The following is a 21797-nucleotide window of genomic DNA, read 5'->3' on the forward strand; positions in this document are numbered from 1 at the left end:
AACACATATCCTTTTGCAGGTACCCACACCTTCATTTACAATCTGGCCCAAATATCAGCTCCTCTTAGAAGCTTTCTCCCGTACCTGGAGTGGAATTCTTCTCTTCTTTCAATAGTGTCATGCCCCTTGCTTCAGCATTATAACATATATCATCTTCCACTGTGCGTTAGTTTTTTTCTGTAGTCAGCCTTCCCCGAGAGGCTTTGACACTTCAGGAAAACACCATAGCATATTGATCTCTGTATTGCCCTCACATATAACATAGCAATGTCAGAAGGTGCCTGACAACTGAATTTGATTTCCACAGGCTGTTCCCAGAAACCTAGCATAACCCCAAGAACTACCAGTGAGAGCAGTATTCTTAGCAGGAGTTCAGAGACCCCAGGGGACTGGTGAACTGCATCTATGCATAAATGTATTCATGTGTACAGGGTTTTGCTTTACCAGATCCATGACATACTAGATTTTTGAAGGATTTTATGACTTAAAAAGTGTAAGAAGTGTTATGAAACTTTATTCCCTATGTCCTTAGGTTTCTTTTTGGTGCTTTATTGGATAGAAACGCTTTGTAACTATAAAAGCAATACAAATGCATTGAGTGACACATTTTAAAATACAGTTTAGCAAGTGAGAGAGAATCTTAGCTCCTTGAGCACAGAGCTCAGTGCTGGTGAGTGTTCAGAGGAACAGACCCTCTCACCTACTGCTAGTGGGAATAAGAATTGATACACTCTTCCTTTTTTCCGTTTTATTTTTTCCTGTCTTTGTTCTGTTGGCTTTTGAGTTTAAGAACTTAAATTAAGTAGAATCTTCCTCAACTTTATATCTCATGGTTCAGTCTCTTGTCTCACTAACTCACCACTTCTAATTTTTTTTATTCTAAACATTTATTTTGCTCTACTTTATTATTTAAGTGCTTCATCTTACATTTGGAATACTTATCGTTCATATGAAATTTCCTGTAACCTATTACTTTTATTTGCCTTTTATAGCTACTGTGCTATTCCTTTTCTCTTGATCTTTCTATTTTCATTTCTGATTTTAAGCCTGTTTTAGCCTCCTGAACCACCTTTTTTTTAATTGAAGCATAGTTGATTTACAATGCTATGTTAATTTCTACTGTACAGCAAAGTGATTCAGTTATACATATATACAGATTCTTTGTTATATTATTTTCCATTATGGTTTATCACAGGATATTGAATATTGTTCCCTGTGCTATACAGTAGGACCTTGTTGTTTATCCATCCTATTCATAATAGTTTGCATCTGCTAACCCCAAACTCCCATACCATCCCTCTCCCACACCCTGCCTTAGCAACATGTCTGTTCTCTATGTCTGTGAGTCTGTTTCTGTTTCGTAGATAAGTTCGTTGTGTCAGTAATGTCATATTTTAGATTCCGCAAGTAATATCATATGGTATTTTTCATTCTCTTTCTGACTTACTTCACTTAGTACGATAATCTCTAGTTCCATCCATGGTGCTACAAATGGCATTATTTCATTCTTTTTGTGGCTGAGTAGCATTCCATCGTACATATGCACCACATCTTCTTTATCCATTCATCTGTCGGTGGACATTTAGGTTGTTTCCATGTCTTGGCAATTGTGAATAGAGCTGCTATGAACATAGGGGTACGTGCATCTTTCTGAATTATAGTTTCGTCCAGGTATTTGCCCAGGAGTGCGATTGTTGGGTCATATGGCAACACTATTTTTAGTTTTTTTGAGGAACCTCCATACTGTTTTCCATAGTGGCTGTACCTTCTTACATCCCCACCAATAGTGTAGGAGGCTGAACAACCTTATTTTTAACCTCTTTTTTTTTCCCTTACACTGTCTTTTTCTTAAGAACTTGTTTGTTTTTGTACATCGAAATGTATTCTCTACCTTACTTCTCAGATGACACTGGGACTTACATTTACCTCCAAGTAAAGCCATTGGCACATGGCACATGACTGGCATGGTTACTTAAGAATTGGTAGATATCACCACTGTTGGTACCAGGGCTGCAGGAGGTCCTTTGATGTATCCATGTTTACGCAGTTGATCATGCCATAAAAACGTTTGATGTAGCTCTGTCGGACTAGAAATATACGTGGGCAGAGAGTTGGTAAGAGGTGAAACTCTGTAGAAGTTCATTTCAGTAAACACTACTGGAGCGCCAAGTCCCCTCCAAGAACAAGCTGAGATTCCAGGTTGCATACATTGTCAGTTAGGAGTCCTTTAGCTTAACCTGAGATTTTCAGCCATTCCAAAAGTATTTTTACTGTATATTCTGAAATAGTCAAGAAATCCTTTCTGTAAAACCTAAGAAGTTCATCCAGGCATTCAGCGTGATGGAATAAAAATTCTTGATTTATATAGACCCATTCCTGCCATTTGTTAGAACAGGACGTGCACTTTTAGAGGCAGACCAGACTAAGATGGAATCTTGGCTCTGCTCTTTCTAGCAAGACAGACTTACTGTGCTAGTGATGAACAAACATGGATGGAAGACTGTAGACCAACAAGACAATGGAAGGATGGAGTTCAGGCTTGGTCTTTCATATGGGAGCAGGGTGGTGGAATGAGACTAAATCAATAGTATTTGCTCTGAAGGGGTGACACAGTCCAGGGAGCTTGAGGCAACATGGGCGAGCATAAGTGCATGGCAGCTGGGGAGGTGGGGCCACAGATACCTGGAGGAAATGAGCACTTCTGTTTGATACCACAGCCTTAGTAAGACACAGCCCTGCAGTCTGCAGGAATGGGCAGGTCTACTTAGATTCCTCTCTTGAGTAAGCATGTCAGGGAAGACTTTGATTTATGACCCTTGACTGCGGTCCAAGCCGTATTTGCACATACCTGAACATTTGTGTACACTCCTGACACACCCACACACTCTTCCATTCTCTCTGTCTCACTCTTCCTCTCCCAGCTCCCTCACCCTCATTCTCACATTCATTCTGTCACAACCACTAAACTCTAAAGTCCAAGCACCATCTCGGGTTCATGGCTTTGTTCTTAAATCTTACATAATGCTTGGCAAATTTCACCAACACCCAATAGCTTTGTCACCTTGGCTAAGTTACTTCTGCTAGGACTCATTTTTCTTACTGAAAGACAAGGGAAATCATTACTACCATAGGGTAGTTGTGAGGTCAATGAAATAAAATGTGAAAGGTGCTTATCATGGCACCCAGTAGACGTGGTTGTCTGTGACCACCAGCTCCTGTCTCTCGCACATCATCCCTGTGCTCTTGTCCTGTCTGTCACATGAGCAAGTGCTTCCATATCCCTTTGCACACAGAGCCCATTCATTCCCCAGAGGCTCGAGTGGCTGTCTGCCAGGTACCAGGGAACAAAGTGCCTTTCACATCACTGCTCTCATTCTTCTTCACAGAACCCTTTGAGGGAAGAATAATTTTCTCCTTTTATAGCTGAGGCTCCAAACAAGTGAGGCGACTTTCCCTGGAGCTCACAGCTAGTCAACCATAGAGTTAAGATTTGCACATGGCTCCAGAACTAGTGTGCTCTTCTCCATACCCGGTCCCAGCCCTATAATGAATTTTCTGTCACCTAGAACATGTTGAGGAAGGGGACATTCTCTCCTGGTTAAACAGATATGATTTACTAAGAAGTCCACGTTCACTAAACATATCCCAGCCTTCTCTGGTGAGCCACATGTATGAATTCTCTCCCTTCACTAGATTTTAAGATGCTTGCAGCTAAAGACCTTGTTTATTTTGTTAAATCTTTAGGCCTTATTCTCAGGACTAAGGGTGGATACTCACTCAATTCGAGGAAGTTGAACATATGAATGAATGTTTATAAGGAATGTCTATGTCCTGTAGTGGATTCAGCCCAAGTCTAATGGAGAGGAGGAGAAATGGAAACAGGTAGAAACATCCCCATCAGACCATCAGACCTAAGTGCACACACAGGTGTGCACACAGGCACCCCCTCCCCCCATCCAAGCTCCCACAGCTACACAAACCCTCTATACCTGGACACACAGACATGTGCATATTCTGTGACTATTTTACTATCTTTCAGTTTGTGAAGAAATATGGGAACCTTTTTAGCCTGGAATTCGGTGACTTGCCTTCAGTTGTTATAACTGGATTGCCCTTAATCAAAGAAGTCCTTGTCCACCAGGAGCAAAAGTTTGTGAACCGCCCTATAACCCCTATTCGAGAACGTGTTTTTAAGAAAAATGGTAAGTTTCTTGACTAAGATGTGTGCGTTTGATATTCTTGTAATCTGTGAAAGGTACCTTTGTGACTGTAATTCTCCAACACTCCCAGGGACCAGGCCCATCATAAAATTCCTGCCCCTAAAGGAAGCTGAGTGGGGCTTCCCTGGTGGCGTAGTGGTTGAGAGTCCGCCTGCCGATGCAGGGGACGCGGGTTCGTGCCCCGGTCCGGGAGGATCCCGCGTGCTGCGGAGCATCTGGGCCCGTGGGCCGTGGCCGCTGGGCCTGCGCGTCCGGAGCCTGTGCTCCGCGGCGGGAGAGGCCACGTCAGTGAGAGGCCCGCGTACCGCAAAAAAAAAAAAAAAAAGTATTTAAAAGAAGCTGAGTGGCCACATTTCCCTGTTACAGACACCTGGCAGGGTTAGCGCTAATGTCAGGGATTTGAGAGAAGCTGCATCACCTGCATGAACCCACTCTAGCAGCTCTAATTAGTAAGTATTCACATCACTCAGTGATGTGATGTGTTTTTTGAGAAAGGCAATGCGTTCTCGCTCTCTTTCTGCTGTCCCATTCAGGTCTCTTCCCTAGGAAAATGGACGTGGATCTGCTTCCTCCTGCTGATGATGTAATCCCTTCTTGCCTCTAGTTCCTTATGCTCTATTATTAAGGCTGTGCCCCACAAGGTATCTTAACCCTTCCATCTATATTAGAAGAGTTTGGCATGAACACTTAAAATGATCATTAAATAAACGAACACATTTAAAAATCTAAATGAAAAACTCAGATTTATTCTTCTACCAAAGCACCATATTTTTCAGGTGCTTCTCAATTCCTCTTTGAAATATTTCATCCATTAACTCTACATCCATTCACTCTATTTATTATCAGCCATGTGAAGCCCAGTGCTAGGCACCAGTGCCAGAGCAGTGAGGAGAATGACAAAATCCTGTTCTTCTGTAACTTACATTCCATTCATGAAAACAATATCAATTACTCTAATAATTTCAGGCCTTAACTGTTATGAAGATAAGAGCAGGGTGCACTTCTTAGGTCTATCTAATCTAATTCAGAGACTCAGGAAAAGCTAATGTAAGTAAATGACAAGTGTGAAGAAGCAATCAGTCAGAGGGAATAGAGTATGAAAAGTCTCTGAGGTGGGAGGAACGACAGTGAACTGAGGAATTGAAAGGTGGCCAGTGTGGGAAGCACAGGGATTAAACGGAGATAATTAAAGGGAGATGAAGGTGCTGAGTTTGGCCAGGAGTAGTTCATGCATCTCCTTGTTAAGGATGTTGCTTTTTATTCCTAATAATAATGAAAGCTCTTGAACGGTTTCAGTAGAGAAAGGAATCATCGTACTTACGTGGTACATTTTAAAGACTTCTTTAGGCTGCAATGTCAAGAATGGAATAAAGGGAGCAAGAGACTGTTGCAGCATTTTAGGTTAGAGAAGGTGGTGGCTTGAACTAGGGAGATGGCAAGAAATGACAGTACAGTAGGTTAGGCCAGGAGAGTGGCCATGAAGATATATGGATTTAAGATATTCAGGAGGCAAATCCAATAAGACATGATGACCTAGACAGAGAGAGAATGAGGTATTGAGGTAGACACCCAAATGGGTAGGTAAAGGAAAGGAGGAATATTTGGAGGAGGGCAAGGTGTTGGCTGGCCTGGGTGGGGTGTTGTATATGGAGCAATCATGAATTCAGTCATAGAAATGCTGAGTTTGAAATGCCTTTAAATCAGCAGAGTCAAACAGACACTTGTATGTATGTCTGGAGCTGAGGGACAGAAAGAGCTAATGAGATCTTCCCAAAAATGGAGCACAGATAAGGGGAGAAGAGGCTTGCAGAACTTGAATGGAGAACTAGATCATTTTGAAATATAATAGAAGATGAATTAACAAAAGATATGGTAAGTTTTCTGCAGTCAGAGAATTAGGAGGAAAATTGGAGAGTGTCACGTCCTGGGAAAAGAGAGAAGAAAAAAGTGTCTCATGCTGCTGACACATCAAGATGACGTTGAAAAGGATCCTGAACTGGACAGCAGGGAAGGGCATGTCCTTGAGGTGGTAGAGGCCAAAGGCAGATATTAGAAGGAGTTGAAGAGTGCTCTGGAAGTGAAGAAATGAAGGAAGTGTGGCCTCACCTGTGTTGTGAAATAAATGATCATCTATTGAACGCACCAAGATGTTTTTTTTTTTCCTTTGCCTGTGTTGTTCTTTCTGCATAGATTTTTCACTCTTCCATGCTCTTGAATGATTCATTTATTTATTTATTTTTGTGGTACGCAGGCCTCTCACTGTTGCAGCCTCTCCCGTTGCGGAGCACAGGCTCCGGACGCGCAGGCTCAGCGGCCATGGCTCACGGGCCTAGCCGCTCCGCGGCATGTGGGATCTTCCCGGACTGGGGCACGAACCCGCGTCCCCTGTATCGGCAGGCGGACTCTCAACCACTGCGCCACCAGGGAAGCCCCTGATTCATTTATTTTTTAAGGTCCAGCTTAGACAGGACGTCTCCTAAAGGCCTTGCCTCCTTATGAGTATGGATTTTTGTCTAATCCCTAAGTGCATTCTTAGTATGTTGCATAACATAAATACTTACAGTTACTTATGTGACAAGTAATCACAACATGGGCTTTGGAGTTAGGCAGAACTGAATTTGAATGCCTGTTCAGCTGCTTACTAACTCTGAGACCTTGCGGAGTTTCCTTTTATCCCTTGTGCTCAGTTTCCTTATCAACAAAATTGTTGGGAGGGTTGGCAGTTATGATAGGACCTACCTCAGAGAGGTTCTGTGAGTGCTAAATTACACAATGCATTAAAAATGTTTAAGTGTCCGGCATTAGAAGCAGTCAGTAAATGCTAGCCACTATATCTATTGCTTTGGGATTATTTCTCTGAATAGTTTTCAAGCGCCTTAATGCCCTTCTCCTTCCTTCCATCTGATGCATTACCCCCATGGCTCTTGTTGGCTTTCTTTTCATAATGTTGGCTTTCTTTTTCCCAGGCTTGATCATGTCCATAGGCCAGGTGTGGAAGGAACAAAGAAGGTTTGCCCTGACAACACTGAAGAGCTTTGGTTTAGGAAGGAAGAGCTTAGAGGAGCGCATTCAGGAAGAGACCCACTTCCTCATCCAGGCAATAGGAGAGGAGGACGGTGAGTGTATCATAGGACAGGTGCAGGGAACTGTGGCTCATGATTAATAAGAGTCTACGTGCCTGTCCTGCACCCAGCACTATGTAGGGCACTGAGGGGATAACAGTGAACAGCTAACCATGACCTGCCCTCATGGAGCTCAAGAATTAAGAATAAGATGGGTATTAAACTTATTATTGTTTTTTTTGTTTGTTTTTTTTTGCGGTACGCGGGCCTCTCACCATTGTGGCCTCTCCTATTGTGGAGCACAGGCTCCAGACGCGCAGGCTCAGCGGCCACGGCTCACGGGCCCAGCCCCTCCGCGGCATGTGGGATCTTCCCGGACCGGGGCACGAACCCGCGTCCCCCGCATCAGCAGGCAGACTCTCAACCACTGCGCCACCAGGGAAGCCCTTATTATTGGATTTAAATCCTGGTCATCAGTTTGACTTCCCAGGCATTGACTGAATGCTTGCTGTATGTTAGACCCTGTGTAGGTTTCTGGGGCCACAGTCTCAGAGGTGGTTCTGTAGTCAGTATGTCATATGTCATGTAGAGTAGACTCTCAGGGAAAGAGAAGGAAACCAATCTGAAGGATCCATCGCTTCTTCTGCCTCTAGGACAGCCTTTCGACCCTCACTTCAAAATCAACAATGCAGTTTCCAATATTATTTGCTCCATCACATTTGGGGAGCGCTTTGACTACGAGGACACTCAGTTCCAGGAGCTGCTGAGGCTGCTGGATGAGGTCACATATCTCGAGACATCAATGTGGTGCCAGGTGAGGCAGTCCTCACTTCCTATCTTGGATAAGGATATTGGGCTGATGTCGGACACAGATGAGCTCTTCCTTTTTTTTTTTTAAGCTAACATATAACCTTTTAAAATTTACTTTAACACAAACATGTTTGTAGTCAATCTGTTGAATTTAGTATTTTACATCATATTGTTAAATATTGACTATAGCCAAAGAACGTTTCTAACATTTGTGTAAGGTGAAAAACTACATGAAGTGCACCTAGGACCTATGTTCTTTTCTTTAAAAAGCACAATATTGCCATCACCTTTGTGTCTCTCCTCTCCATGTCCCTCCCTAGCCCTCCGTGTCCATCCTCCCTCAGAAGTACTGTTCTTTGCCTGACTCTCCCTTGGCACATTGTTTTCAGATTCCTATGTTAGTTGCACTTTTAAAAAAATATCTGCTTACTTTTCTATTTTATGAATATGCCCATTTGTTATTCTGTTCCCTATTAATAAACACTTGGGGGACTTCCAGTTTGGGGATCTGGAATGAACATTCTTGTCAATCCTTCATGTGGACACATCCACTCCTTTCTCTTGCATTCACACCTGTAAACAATACTTAAAGTTTTCCCAGGTGGTTGCACTATTTACATGTCCATCCACACTTGATATTATCAGTCTTTTAACTTTGTAGGGTATAGATTTAGAGGGGTCAAACTCACCCCTTCCTTGGTGGGCCCTGCTCTCCACTTTTGTCCTGCCCGTGCTGTGAGTCTGTCAAAACCTCTACTCAGCTTCTTGGCCTCTCGGCCACATTTCTGGATTTGGAAGACACTTCTAGGGAAAATCAGCCCCAAGGGTTTTATTTATTCTTAACAAGTATCCTTAGCTGGAGACTTGTGGATCCATCACACCAATCCTGATAACGTAGTTAGCGTGATTCCTGGCACATTAAAGGGGCATAATGAATGTGAGCTATTATGATTTATTGTCAGTGTTATTTTTGAATAATGTTCCTTGTTCTCACTTCTAACCGTGGTAGCTGCCCATCCAGTTATTCCAGTTTCTTCCCTCCTGTTAAGACAGAACCTAGGAAGTCATGGGAGTTCAGTGGGTACCCGGCTGACTGTTCCCAGGAAACAGAAATCCTGGGAGGGTAGGATGGGGCAGTAGGGCAGGGGTAAGAAGCATTTCTTAGAGACCCAAAGTAGACCAGGCACTTTGATGGACAACTCTTCATACTTTATCTCAAATAAGGTTTTACAGCAGTCCTTTAAAGATGAAATGGATCATCCTGATGTGTGCAAGCAGATATGGGAATATGTAAGCACATCCCATAGTAGTCTACTGCCTCTGTGTCAAATGCAGTATAGATCTCATGATATTTAGTCATGAAAATAACCATCAGGCCCCACTGGCAGCTACAGTAGCCACAAATCACATCATTACTACTATTATTATTATTATTACTATTATTACCAAAGTATTATAGCTAGAAAGAAACAGAGCTAATTGTCAAACCCATGCCTATTTCACTTAAAATCTAGGCAACTTTCTATTACCTTACGCTATCTATTTTCTACTATGTATTATTAGAGAAAATATATTCAAAGACCACTTTATTTCAGTAAAAAATATCTTAGCCACATGGAGATTACATCATAGTGGGAGCAGACAAATAAATACACGTGCATATTTAACATACATACATACATAAGTATGTAGATATATAGATAAATACATAGATTATACATAGATACATACATAGATAGACATTTTGCACACACACACACACACACACACACACACATACACACCCAAATATATATACATACACATACTAATGATAATTGTCACAGAAAAAAATAAAACAAAATAAAGGAATGGAAAGAGAGTACCAGAAGTGCTACTAACTGTAAGATTATCAGGTAAGACAGGTCCAAGTAGGTGACATTTGAGCAGCACATTAATGAATTAAAGGAACTGGGGTTATACAGATTTCAGAGGAAAACCATTCTAGATGGAAGGAACAGCAAATGCAGTGTCCTAAACAAGAATATTTTTTATGTTTTCACAGAGGCCAATGGGGCTGGACTTGAAAGAGTAAAAGAGAGTAAGATGGCAGGGAGTGATAGCAGAGGAGGTGGCAAGAGGGTGAGGGGCCAGCTCATGTAGAGCTCCAGGCTAGGAGAATGGTGTAGAATTTTGTCTAAATGTCATGGAAAGTCATTGGAAGAGCCAAAAAGTGAAATAATCAACTTAACAGCTAAATGGTCCCTCTGGCAGCTCAGTGGAAAATAGACTGGGAATGGGGTTAAGGATAGAATCAGGAAACCTGTTGGAGGCTTTACAGCATCCAGGTAAGTAATGTTGGTGGTTTGTACAAGGAAGACAAAGCAGATGGAGTGGTGCGAAGTGGCCCGAGACTGGTTATATTTTGGATGGAGAGCTGAAATGCTTTGCCCGAGGGGAAAGAAGAGGGTTGAGAGAGAGAAGAGTCAGGGGTGACTCCAAGCGTTAAATTTAAGTAAATAAAAGAGATGGAAAGAGAATGTGGTTTCATTGTCTTCAAAAGTAGAAAACTGGCACTCCCTTGTCTCCATGACTGTTTTGTTTTCTCCATCAGCTCTACAATGTCTTTCCAAGGATAATGAATTTCCTTCCTGGACCCCACCAAATGCTCTTCAGGAACTGGGAGAAACTGAAAATGTTTGTTGCCCGTGTGATTGAAAACCACAAGAGAGGTTGGAATCCTGCTGAAGCAAGAGACTTCATTGATGCTTACCTCAAGGAAATAGAAAAGGTGAGGAAACCAGAGCTGTTACCTGAGTTTTACTCTTAAAGAGCAAATGAGGGGATTCTGGTTTCTTATTGCTGCTGTACCAAATCACCACAAACATGGGGCTTAAACGGGTTCATGCCCCGGTCTGGGAAGATCCCACATGCCGCGGAGCGGCTGGGCCCGTGAGCCATGGCCGCTGGGCCTGCGCATCCGGAGCCTGTGCTCCGCAACAGGGGAGGCCACAGCAGTGAGAGGCCCGCGTATCGCAAAAAAACAAACAAACAAACAAACACACATTTGTTCCCTTACAGTTCTAGAGGTCAGAAGGCTGAAACCAGTTTCACTGGGCTGAAGTCAAGTTGCGGGAGGGACTGGCTCCTACTTGAGGCTTTAGGACAGAATCCACTGATTGACTTTTCCAGTATCTAGAGGCTGCCTGTACTCCCTGCCGCAGGGCCCCTTCCTCCGACTTCAAAGCCATCAATGTAGCATCTTTTCTGCCACCATCCTCACATCTTCTCTTTATGACTTTCTTGCCTCCCTCTTATAAAGACTCTTGTGATTATATTGGGCCCACTGGGATAATCCAGGATAATCTTCCCATATCAGTATCGTTAATTCACTATATCTACGAAGTCCCTTCTGCCGTGTAACATTCACGGGTTCTAGAGATTAAGACATGGACATCTTTGTGGGTCATTATTCAGCCTACCACAGGGGAGGAAAATAGAGGCAATACTTCATAGAGTGTAGGAATAACATTAACTCAGAATTGATTTATGAGTTAATTGATGAGACAATTAGAAATAAAGATAGAGGTTTAACAGTATTTGGGTTAAGGGCTTTGGAAAGCCCAAATACTGCCTTCTCATGATCTAGTCTCTGTCCTCGGCATATATCTGAGGGAGATACACACAAAAGGAAGAATAAGTGCTGTTTCATCATTAGTCAGACTGGTGCCCAGTTACCTACCCCTTCCCCCAGCTCCCAGTGCAGAGCACAAATGAATCTGTGTCAGTTGCCAGAGATTAGTCTCAAATGGGACGGACATTCGCCTTCCTCCCTCATCGCCATGTCATCCGCTTTTTAATATTACTACAGGAAAAAAGCAAAATGGGATGTATATCCTTTACCATAGTAACACCTCTGGTTAGCACACGTCACTGCGTCTGTGTCATTATCTTTGACTCATCAGATTACTCATTCGTTCTCCTAGAGTTGGCAGAAATGTGGATTTCTTTCCAACTCCACTCTTGTTTCACCTGATTGGCATAACATTAATAGAAGCATTGATTACTCCCCAGAGGGGGAGACATCACTTGGTATATGGTGTGCAGGTGTGGGACCACAGAGGGAGGAATGTTGATGCATTGAAGCTTCTGGAGGAATGTGGCAAAGCTGCTGGAGTGCCATGAGGAATGGCTGTTGGAACCAGAGAAGTTTAACCTAAAAAGGAAAAGATTAACAGGGAGATATGAGAATTATTCTACTTTAGAGAAATTCAGTTATTCTTTCTGGTATCAGTACAAACATTTGTTGAGAATTTGCTATGTGTCCTTTCCATCTCGCGTAATTCAGAATGCCATCTTAAGGGGTGAGTATTGTTATTTCTATTTTGTGAAATAGGATATAAGCACAGAAAGGTTTATTCACTTGCTCAAGTCATACAGATAGTGAATGGTGTGGCTAATATTGGAACCCAAGGCTGTTTTTCCAGTGTAATGCTAGATTCTCCAAAATTATGGGTGTAAAAATAATAAAAATAATAAAAGCTTCCAGCACTTGGGGCAGGAGGACTCTAGTGATGTTGCAGGAATAAGCCTCTGCCTCCTGAGATGACCAAAGGGAAAGTCATTTCTGCTGGGCTCTCTCCTTCCACGTTTTCTCTAGGATGAGGGCCCCTGTGTTGTGGCAACTAAGAACTATCTGAATAATCCAATAATCATTGTGCTTTCTAGCATAAGGGCAGTGCTACTTCAAGTTTCCACGAAGAAAACCTCATCTACAGCACCCTGGACCTCTTCTTTGCTGGAACGGAGACAACTTCGACCACCCTGCGCTGGGGTCTGCTCTACATGGCCCTCTACCCCGAAATCCAAGGTGAGCACGTCAGTGGATGGGCCTGGGCCAGGTCAGAATGGCGCCCCCTGGAACACACTGTCCCAAGGTGGGACCAGAAGGTAGCATGGTAGGATGGAGAGATAGGTAGGACAGTTACCGGGCCAGGTGGACTTGAGAACGGGAACCTTCTTCTGTTTTTCTGTGAGGATTGTGATGGGTCCATGTAACACAACTATAACAGAGAGTCCCAGCCCTCAGGAAACTCCCAGTCCAGTGGGGAAAACAGTGAAGTCCACTGACATTGTGGTGAGTTCCAGGAAAGAGTTCCATTCCACTCACATATGAAATCTGGTCGCAGCCCTCCCTCCTTCGAAGTAGTGTCTTCCATTGCCCTGTTGACAATGCTCATACTCCCCAATTTGGTATATCATGCCCTCTGCTGGGCCTCTTTCTGCCCATCCAGCCTCGACTCTACCCACCCTGCATGGGGGCGTCATTAAGTCATATGTCACTTAATTTCACTGTCCTTATTTGTACCTCTGGGCCGTAACACCTGCTCTTCCCTAGAAGAATAATACCAAAATGTATTTCCCTAATTTCTCTGCACGGTAAACTCCTAGCTATGCTTGAAGAGTTTACTCAACCACAGCCCCTCTAAGATGTTTCCCCACACTTCTGGGAAAATACTAGCATTTCCTTCCTTTAGAGGTTGCCTAACTGCACCTCCATTACTTTGCTTACCACACATTATTTATATACCTTCCCCACAGACTAACCCTTTCGACGACAGTGACTGTTACAATCATTTTTCCTTTTCTAGGCCCCAAAACAGTTTAAGCACATGAAGGATAAAAACTGTTGGGATACAGTTCTGCAAACTGTGGGTAAAAGTTTATTAACAGGACATAAAGTCAATTTAGTGGATCGAGACTAACTTTTTTCCCTAAATTAAAAAAAATAGATTAGGGAAATCAGAGTGCTTTCTGTGTATTAAGGATAACGCTTTTTCGTGAAACTTTCTTTCCTTATACATATGAATAAATGTTTGTTTTATATGTGTGTATATTTATGCTTATGTGTCCTGAGTCATGCACTTAAAAAATGCACTTGTAACTGTGAATTACAGGGTTTTATTTAAATTTATTTATAAATTCTCTGTGTTTTTATTTATCAGATACTTTTATTCATAAATTTTATTTATTTATTTATTTTTGGCTGCATTGGGTCTTCTTTGCTGTGCGCGGGCTTTCTCTAGTTGCGGCGAGCGGGGGCTACTCTTCGTTGCGGTGCTCAGGCTTCTTGTTGCGGTGGCTTCTGTTGTTGCGGAGCACGGGCTCTAGGCACGCGGGGTTCAGTAGTTGTGGTGCGTGGGCTCAATAGTTGTGGCTTGCGGGCTCTAGAGCACAGGCTCAGTAGTTGTGGTGCACAGGCTTAGTTGCTCCGTGGCATGTGGGATCTTCCCGGATCAGGGATTGAACCCGTGTCTCCTGCATTGGCAGGTGGATTCTTAACCACTGCACCACCAAGGAAGTCCTTTTTAAATTTAAAAGCCACCTAGTTAGCGTATTGATACAGTTTCCCTATTAGAGGCTCCAAAATAACAGTGGCTTAAAATGGCATAAAAAAGTAGATGCAACCCAAGTTACTATCGATGGATGAATGGATAAGCAAAATGTGGAATGCAATGGAATATTAATCAGCCTTAAAAAGAAAACATTCTGGGCTGCCCTGGTGGCGCAGTGGTTGAGAGTCCGCCTGCCGATGCAGGGGACGCGGGTTCGTGCCCCAGTCCGGGAGATCCCACATGCTGTGGAGTGGCTGGGCCCGTGAGCCATGGCCACTGAGCCTGCGCGTCTGGAGCCTGTGCTCCGCAACGGGAGAGGCCACAACAGTGAGAGGCCCGCGTACCAAAAAAAAAAAAAAAAAAAAGAAAGAAAAGAAAACATTCTTACACATGCTACGACATGGATGAACCTTAAAGACATTATGCTAAACTAAGTAATCCAGTCAAAAAAGGCATATTCTGTGTGATTCTATTCATATAATGTATCTAGAGTGGTTGAATTCATAGAAAGCAAACGTAAAATGGTGGTTGTCAGAGCCTGGGGAAAGTGCAAAATGGCATCCTCTTCAATGGATGTAGAGTTTCAGTTTTGCAAGATAAAAATTTCTGGAGATTGGTAGCACAATAATGTGAATAAACTGCACACCTAAAATGATTAAGATAGTAAATTATATATTATGTTTATTTTACCACAATTTTTAAAGTTTTTAAATATTCAGTTAAAAAAAAGGAGTTTTATTTTTCTTTCAAATGAGAAACTCTAAGCTGGACTCTGCAGAACACTTTTGGGGTCCAAGCTCTTTCCATTGTGTTGCTCTGCTGTATCTAGAATGGTGCCCTTGTTGGCACTCTCAAAGATGGCTCACCTCTAAGGTTGCCTTTCCACCAGTAGGAAGGGAAGAAGGAGGAGGAAGCACACACCCTTCCTTTAAGGGCCTCTTCCAAGTATTAAACATCCCCTCTACTTACATTCTATTGGTCAGAACTTAGTCACAGGGGAATCTGGGAAATGTAGTCTTTAGCTGTGCAACCAGGTATCCAGCTAAAATATCTATTTTTGTAGAAAAAGAAGAAAACAGATATTGGGCACAATTAATGGGATTTTTTTTCATTTGTTGATTGCTTCCCTAAATCAGTTCGTGTATATCTCAAAACATCCTAAAGCGGAAGTGGATTTATTCTAACGAATAAGAAGAGCAAACTGAGGCTCAAATGATTTCAGTAAAGTGCAGCAGGAATGTTGTAGAGCAAGAGTTTGTCACCAGATTTGTCTCACACCAGGGCCCACTTTCCACTCACATACCTCCCTGAGGAGCTAGTCTAGAGAGCCTACGATAACTTTAGCCATTTTGATCCTGGTTATTCCATTCCTTAACTTAACGAGGCTCAAGGAAAGTTATGGAATAATAGAATAATAGAACCTCCTCTGCTTTTCCAGAAAAAGTCCAAGCTGAGATCGACAGGGTGCTTGGCCAATCACAGCAGCCGAGCACGGCAGCTCGAGAGTCCATGCCCTACACCAATGCTGTCATCCACGAGGTGCAGAGAATGGGAAACATCATCCCCATGAATGTGCCCAGAGAGGTGACAGTGGACACCACCTTGAGTGGATACCACCTGCCCAAGGTAATTAGGGGCTCATTCGCAGCCTGAGATCTCCAAGTTCATATTTGTAAATGGTGGGAATCTCAACTGGAAAAGTAACATGTGTTCTTGTCCTAGAGAATCACTTCAATAGGGAGAGAGATATATTATGCCAGATGAAATACTAGTTTTGTTCCCTGGGTATGATCTTAGAAAATTAGTTCAACTGGTTGTTAATAGGAGTTATGGAGGGGAAGGGGGATTCCTAGGTTAGCTGTGTTTAGGCAAAGCCTGGCTTTTCTTTGCTGTGAGATTTCTTACTACGTGACATGCATTGTGAATATTTCTGGGGATAGAGCAAGAAGCAATTCTCAGTCAGACTTTGCCACGAGGTCCATTTCTTTGCCTTGGGAGAGCTTCTTACAGGATAGGGACCTGCCAGACTTACTTTAGAAAATTCTGCTTCATAATCCTGGGTTATAGAATGTTGAAATATGAAGGGACATTTGAGACCTCCTGGGCCAACATCACATTGATGCTGGTGTTTCTAACATAATATCCCCACTGGTATTTTTCCAGCTTTGACTTACAGCCCCTTAATGGGACTGTCTCACAAGGGAAAGCAATACAATTGTGTGCAGTATTAAATATCAGAAAAGGAGAGAAAGGAACCAATGCTTTTTAAATAGGATTATGTTCCATGGACTATATAGGTTATTTAAAATGTCTTAGTCCTCAGAATAATTCTGTTATCCTCATTTTATGAATTTGGAAGCTGAGGCTCAGAGAGTAATTAATCTTGCATAAGATCTCTCAGCTACAATGACAAGAGTTGGGCTCCAGGAACGGAACTGTTCTGATTCCCAGGCTCATCTTTTTTGTACTACACCATGTTCTCTCCACAGGAGTTGCTTTACTTTGACTTTAAAAGAGTCTCCCTGAAATATTCCTCAGTGGGTCCCTGTTAAATTCCCGGTCCTCACAAAGGAAATTCTGCTCTCACTCTGCACACCACTCTTAGGATCTCAGCAGGCAGCTCTCCTATGCCCCCTAGTGTCCTCTCTGCACACTGCACATTTACAGTTCTTTCCTTTCTCCACCTTGGTGGGCCTCTGTGGATTCATTAGATCCAGTTTGTCTAAGTTGCTCTGTTTGTTGTACCTGGGGATGATCTCAAGGCAAAGACAGAGGAGCTTCCGCATTGGATACCCCTTCGTCACCATCCTTGCAGAGCCAGGAAAAGCAGCTATTCCTGCAGCAATTGCTTTTACTATTTTCTTGCTGATGGATCATCTTGTGGGTGAAGGTTGAGGTAAATTATCTCACAGGTGATCTTTGCATTTTTATAGCAATTCAGTTAGCCCCAGGGAATCATCCCAGCTCAACAGACTTGTTCTAACATTGATCTTTAATATTGACTGGAATTATCATCCTAGGAACTGTGAGATCCCATTGACTATACATTGTAGAGGCTAGGAGCCATAACTCTGATGTCAAACGTCCTAATTCAAATCATTGTTCTACTTCCTCCCACCCTGTGACTTTGGGCATCTTATTCAACCTCTCAGAGCTTCAAATTCTTTATCCATAAAAGTGCATTTAAATCCACCTCACAGGTGAACGTGTCATGAGATCATGCATGTATACTATTTAACCTTGTGCCGACTATAGAAAGTGCTCAAAATAGCAGTTATTATTCTTTATTAATTCATCAGATGTTCATTAAGCACCTAAAACGTTTAGGGCTCAGAAAACAACTCAGAGGAAAATAATCATGCAAGTTTATAAGTACAAACCATGGTAACCGCCCAAAGGAAAAAACTCACTGGCTTTTAGAAAGACACAAGCTAGCTGCAATGAGGAATGGGAGCAAGCGCAGGCAGAGAAGACTTCCCAAAGGAAGTGAGGTTTGAGCTGAGGATTAAAGGATAATTAAGAGGACTTCCCTGGTGGTGCAGTGGTTGAGAGTCCACCTGCCGATGCAGGGGACACGGGTTCGTGCCCCGGTCCGGGAAGATCCCACATGCCGGGGAGCGGCTGGGCCCATGAGCCATGGCCTCTGAGCCTGCGCGTCCGGAGCCTGTTGCTCCGCAACGGGAGAGGCCACAACAGTGAGAGGCCTGCGTACTGCAAAAAAAAAAAAGGATGATTAAGAGTCAACTCGATGACAGAGTGGGGAGGAAGGACATTTCAGGCAATGTGAACAGCATGTAAAAAGGCACAGAAATGAGTGGGAACATGTGGCATGTTTGAGAAACTGAAGGAAGCTTGGTATAGTGGGAGTGCAGGCAGAAGGAGGGTCGCTCAGACAGGGAGCAGGTGATGTGTCCTTAATCTAAGAGTGATGGGAGCTATTGAAGAGTATCTATCAGGTTCCAGGTGTGGTGGGTGGACGGGTGTGGAACGATTAAATCATGTTCAAAGCTAGTGTGGAGCACATTGAAGGGGAAGAGAGGAAATGGACATAGTTAGGGCTATTATAGGAGTATAACCAAGCAAGGTGATAGCCTGGACCAGAGGGCAGTGGTGGACATAAAATGGAGGGGACAGAATCAAGAGAAATTTCAAGTACAGTTGACCAGCCTAGCTTAAGGACTGGATGAGGGCAGAATGAGGGAAAGGGAGGCACTAAGGAGGACTCCTGGGTTTCTTGTTATGTATCTGGAAGGATAGTGGTTCCTTTCACTGGGTGACCTCATTCTATTATGAAACTCTCTGTAGAACGGACTAGACACTGGAGGGAAGAGAGTGGGAGATGTCACATTTTTCTCTTCTTGACGCATACGTGTTCCCTCCCAAATTATACACTGACAAGTCCCTGCAGAGATCCATTCTGCAGTCGAGTAGTCACACTTCCCCAGGTAAAATTCCCAGCAGACAGTTCCAGTCCATCATGGTAAGCTGTCCCATGGCAAAGAGCAGGGTCCTAGGGGTTGGGCTCAGAGGGAGCGGACTGGGGAGGCTGAGGGAGTTCAGGGTGCTATCAGCCTTGCTGTGGGAGCCGGGGGGACTGCCACCCCTCTGCATATGTGTGTTGTGTGGGTCAAGTCTTACCTGAGTCCTTGCTGCCTTCTCCAGGGGACCATGGTCCTGACTAACCTGACTGCACTGCACAGGGACCCCGCAGAGTGGGCCACCCCCGACGTTTTCAATCCGGAGCATTTTCTGGAGAATGGACAGTTTAAGAAAAGGGAAGCCTTTCTGCCTTTCTCAGTAGGTGAGTAGCAAGAAATAAGACTGTGGGAACCCAGACTCTCAGGCCTTCCCTACTTTTCTCCCTGGTGTGCTTTGCTTTAGTTGGAATGTCTCCAGGTCCAACAGGAAGAAATAACTCACAACCTAAAAGTTGAGAATGTTTTATTCGGGGCATTACTGAGGACTCTACCCTGGGAAGGCAGCCTCTCAGATAGCTCTTCGGGACTGTTCCCAAAAGATAAGGAAAGAATGAGGATATATAGGAGTTTTTGATGGAAAAAAACCATGTAGTCAAACATCAAAAGATTACTGCTAGTCACAAAAAAAAAAAAAGACATCTCAAATTTATGATTTTAGTGCCTTTCTTTTTATGGGAAGATGCAAGAGTTTGGGCTCATTGAAATTATTCCTTTATATGCATACTAACACTCTAGGGCCAGTATCCTCTTTTTCTCCAGCCTGAATTCCACTCAGAGCACACCACTGGGGTCAGCTGCAGTGACTGACGGCTCATGGAGGGCAGCCTTCACTGTTTAACCGGAATGGCAAGCAGCAGTGTTCAGTCCACACCAGATAGTCCACTCCAGCATGACTCACTCTTTATTTTTCTTAAAGCATGTTTTTTTTGTTTGTTTGTTTATTTATTTATTTATTTTTGGCTGCACTGGGTCTTTGTTGCTGCACATGGGCTTTCTCTAGTTGCAGAGAGCGGGGGCTACTCTTCCTTGCGGTGCGCGGGCTTCTCATTGCAGTGTCTTCTCTTGCTGCGGAGCACGGGCTCTAGGCACACGGGCTTCAGTAGTTGTGGCATGTGGGCTCAGTACTTGCGGCTCGCAGGCTCTAGAGCACAGGCTCAGCAGTTGTGGCGCACAGGCTTAGTTGCTCTGTGGCATGTGGGATCTTCCCAGACCAGGGCTCGAACCCGAGTCCCCTGCATTGGCAGGCGGATTCTTAACCACTGTGCCACCAGGGAAGGCCCAGCATGACTCACTCTTGCCGTTGGTTGCAACTCAGGATTCCCTGGGTGGAGCATCACCAGGACGCATGCCCTTAATTCCCAAGTCCTGGCTTGGTCTGATGGAGATTTCAGCTTCACGTTGTGCTGTCCCCCAGAACACTGGAACAAGAGCTCAGACCCTGCCTGTCTCCCAGAGAGAAGGTTGAACAGTTGCCTTCTTTACAGAGTTTTAAATGTTCCAAGATCTTTTTAGGGCAACCCATTCACACAGAACTAGAGCCAATTGCTAAGAAGAGGCTGGGGGAGGGGCAAGGAAAAGGACTACTTGCTTCTCATTATGGGCATCACAAGTGACTCTAAGTGCCACAGGCTTAACTAGATGAGATTCTACTCTATAACAGGTCCCTGAAGAGGTCCTTTTGCTGTTTCAAATTCTAATGACCCTTTAAAAACCTAATTAATACATTTACATGGTATACAACTTGAAATGTACAAAAGCAGATGCAGTGAAAACTCTCATGTTTCCAAGCCAGCCAGTTCCCAAAGGGTGTTTTAATTTATAACAATGTAAAATTAGTAAGAAAAAATTTAGTATATTCCATGTATTGAGTTAGGTATGTTGCAGAGATCAATTCAACTAATTTCCCAATTTCTTAATTTTATAAATATTTCCTGAACATCTATCATGTGTCAGGCATTCAGCCCTGAGGATATGACAATGAATGAAGTAGAAAAAAATATCTCTTAAGGAGCATGTGTTCTAGTGTAAACTTACAAGTTTCAAATTCCTATTATCACCACATTGGAGATAAGCCCTGAGGCTTGGCAGGGCCGTTTATAGCATCTAAAAAGCTATAAAGCTCACAAGGCAGAGCTAGAACTCAGTGTTAACCAGGTTTATCAAACACTAAAGCCTGTGCTCTTCCTAGCAGTGTCTCCTAAAAAAGGTAACTATGCTACAGAGTTGACACTCAGAAATTCATGATAGGTTTCTTATCATTAAATTAAATATAGATTGATTTGCTGAGACAGTATCATTTTGTTGATCATGCCACCAAAGTACAGAAAGGGAGGCCCTTGAATTTGAATCCATGTATGCGTGATCCGGAGCCCAGATTTTCCTGCTATACGACACTGTCCTGAGTGTATCTGGACTGATTCTGATTAGATCTTCTGTGTCTTTCTTCCTCTGGTTCTATGCCACTTTTCCTCACGTTGGCCAAGTCACTTCCTAACATGAAAGCAGACATGAGATATGGGAATACCTTCCAGTCTTCCTGTCTACAAGAGCTTCAGATTTCCTATTATAATGCAAAGTTTCACCTGTGTATTTTAAGTATTATAATTATTCTTGACTCACTGTTGTTTTTGCTATTGAGAGTTATAACACACCCTTTTAATTACAGGTTTCATTTGCAAGCAAATTATCTCATTTAATCCTTACAGCAACCCAGTTATTAATAGTTAGACAGGCAATCGATCAGTATGCCGTTTCTTAATGTAAGGAAACTAAGAATAAGAGAGAATTGTTTCTTATTCAAGATCACATGCCCAAAGAATTGGCTGAACAGGGCCTAAGACTCAAGTTCCCTCA

The 21797-nt window shown here is 43.2% G+C and overlaps 1 protein-coding gene across 5 annotated transcripts in view; it reads left to right on the forward strand.

The window, feature by feature from the left end:
- CYP2J2 (cytochrome P450 family 2 subfamily J member 2) overlaps positions 1 to 21797 on the forward strand; it is a 31389-nt gene that overhangs the window by 6492 nt on the left and 3100 nt on the right. For 2 of the 5 annotated variants that reach the window (XM_033865696.2, XM_033865690.2), the window contains exons 2-8: positions 4040 to 4202; positions 7187 to 7336; positions 7936 to 8096; positions 10686 to 10862; positions 12800 to 12941; positions 15905 to 16092; positions 19129 to 19267. In XM_033865696.2, coding sequence (XP_033721587.1) covers positions 4040 to 4202; positions 7187 to 7336; positions 7936 to 8096; positions 10686 to 10862; positions 12800 to 12941; positions 15905 to 16092; positions 19129 to 19267 — 1120 coding nt within the window. The remainder of the gene's footprint in view (positions 1 to 4039; positions 4203 to 7186; positions 7337 to 7935; positions 8097 to 10685; positions 10863 to 12799; positions 12942 to 15904; positions 16093 to 19128; positions 19268 to 21797) is intronic. The other 3 variants (XM_073789138.1, XM_073789140.1, XM_033865693.2) reach the window with 2 other exon arrangements.

The sequence above is a fragment of the Tursiops truncatus genome, chromosome 1 (assembly GCF_011762595.2).
Source record: "Tursiops truncatus isolate mTurTru1 chromosome 1, mTurTru1.mat.Y, whole genome shotgun sequence".
In the NCBI taxonomy this organism is placed as follows: domain Eukaryota; kingdom Metazoa; phylum Chordata; class Mammalia; order Artiodactyla; family Delphinidae; genus Tursiops; species Tursiops truncatus.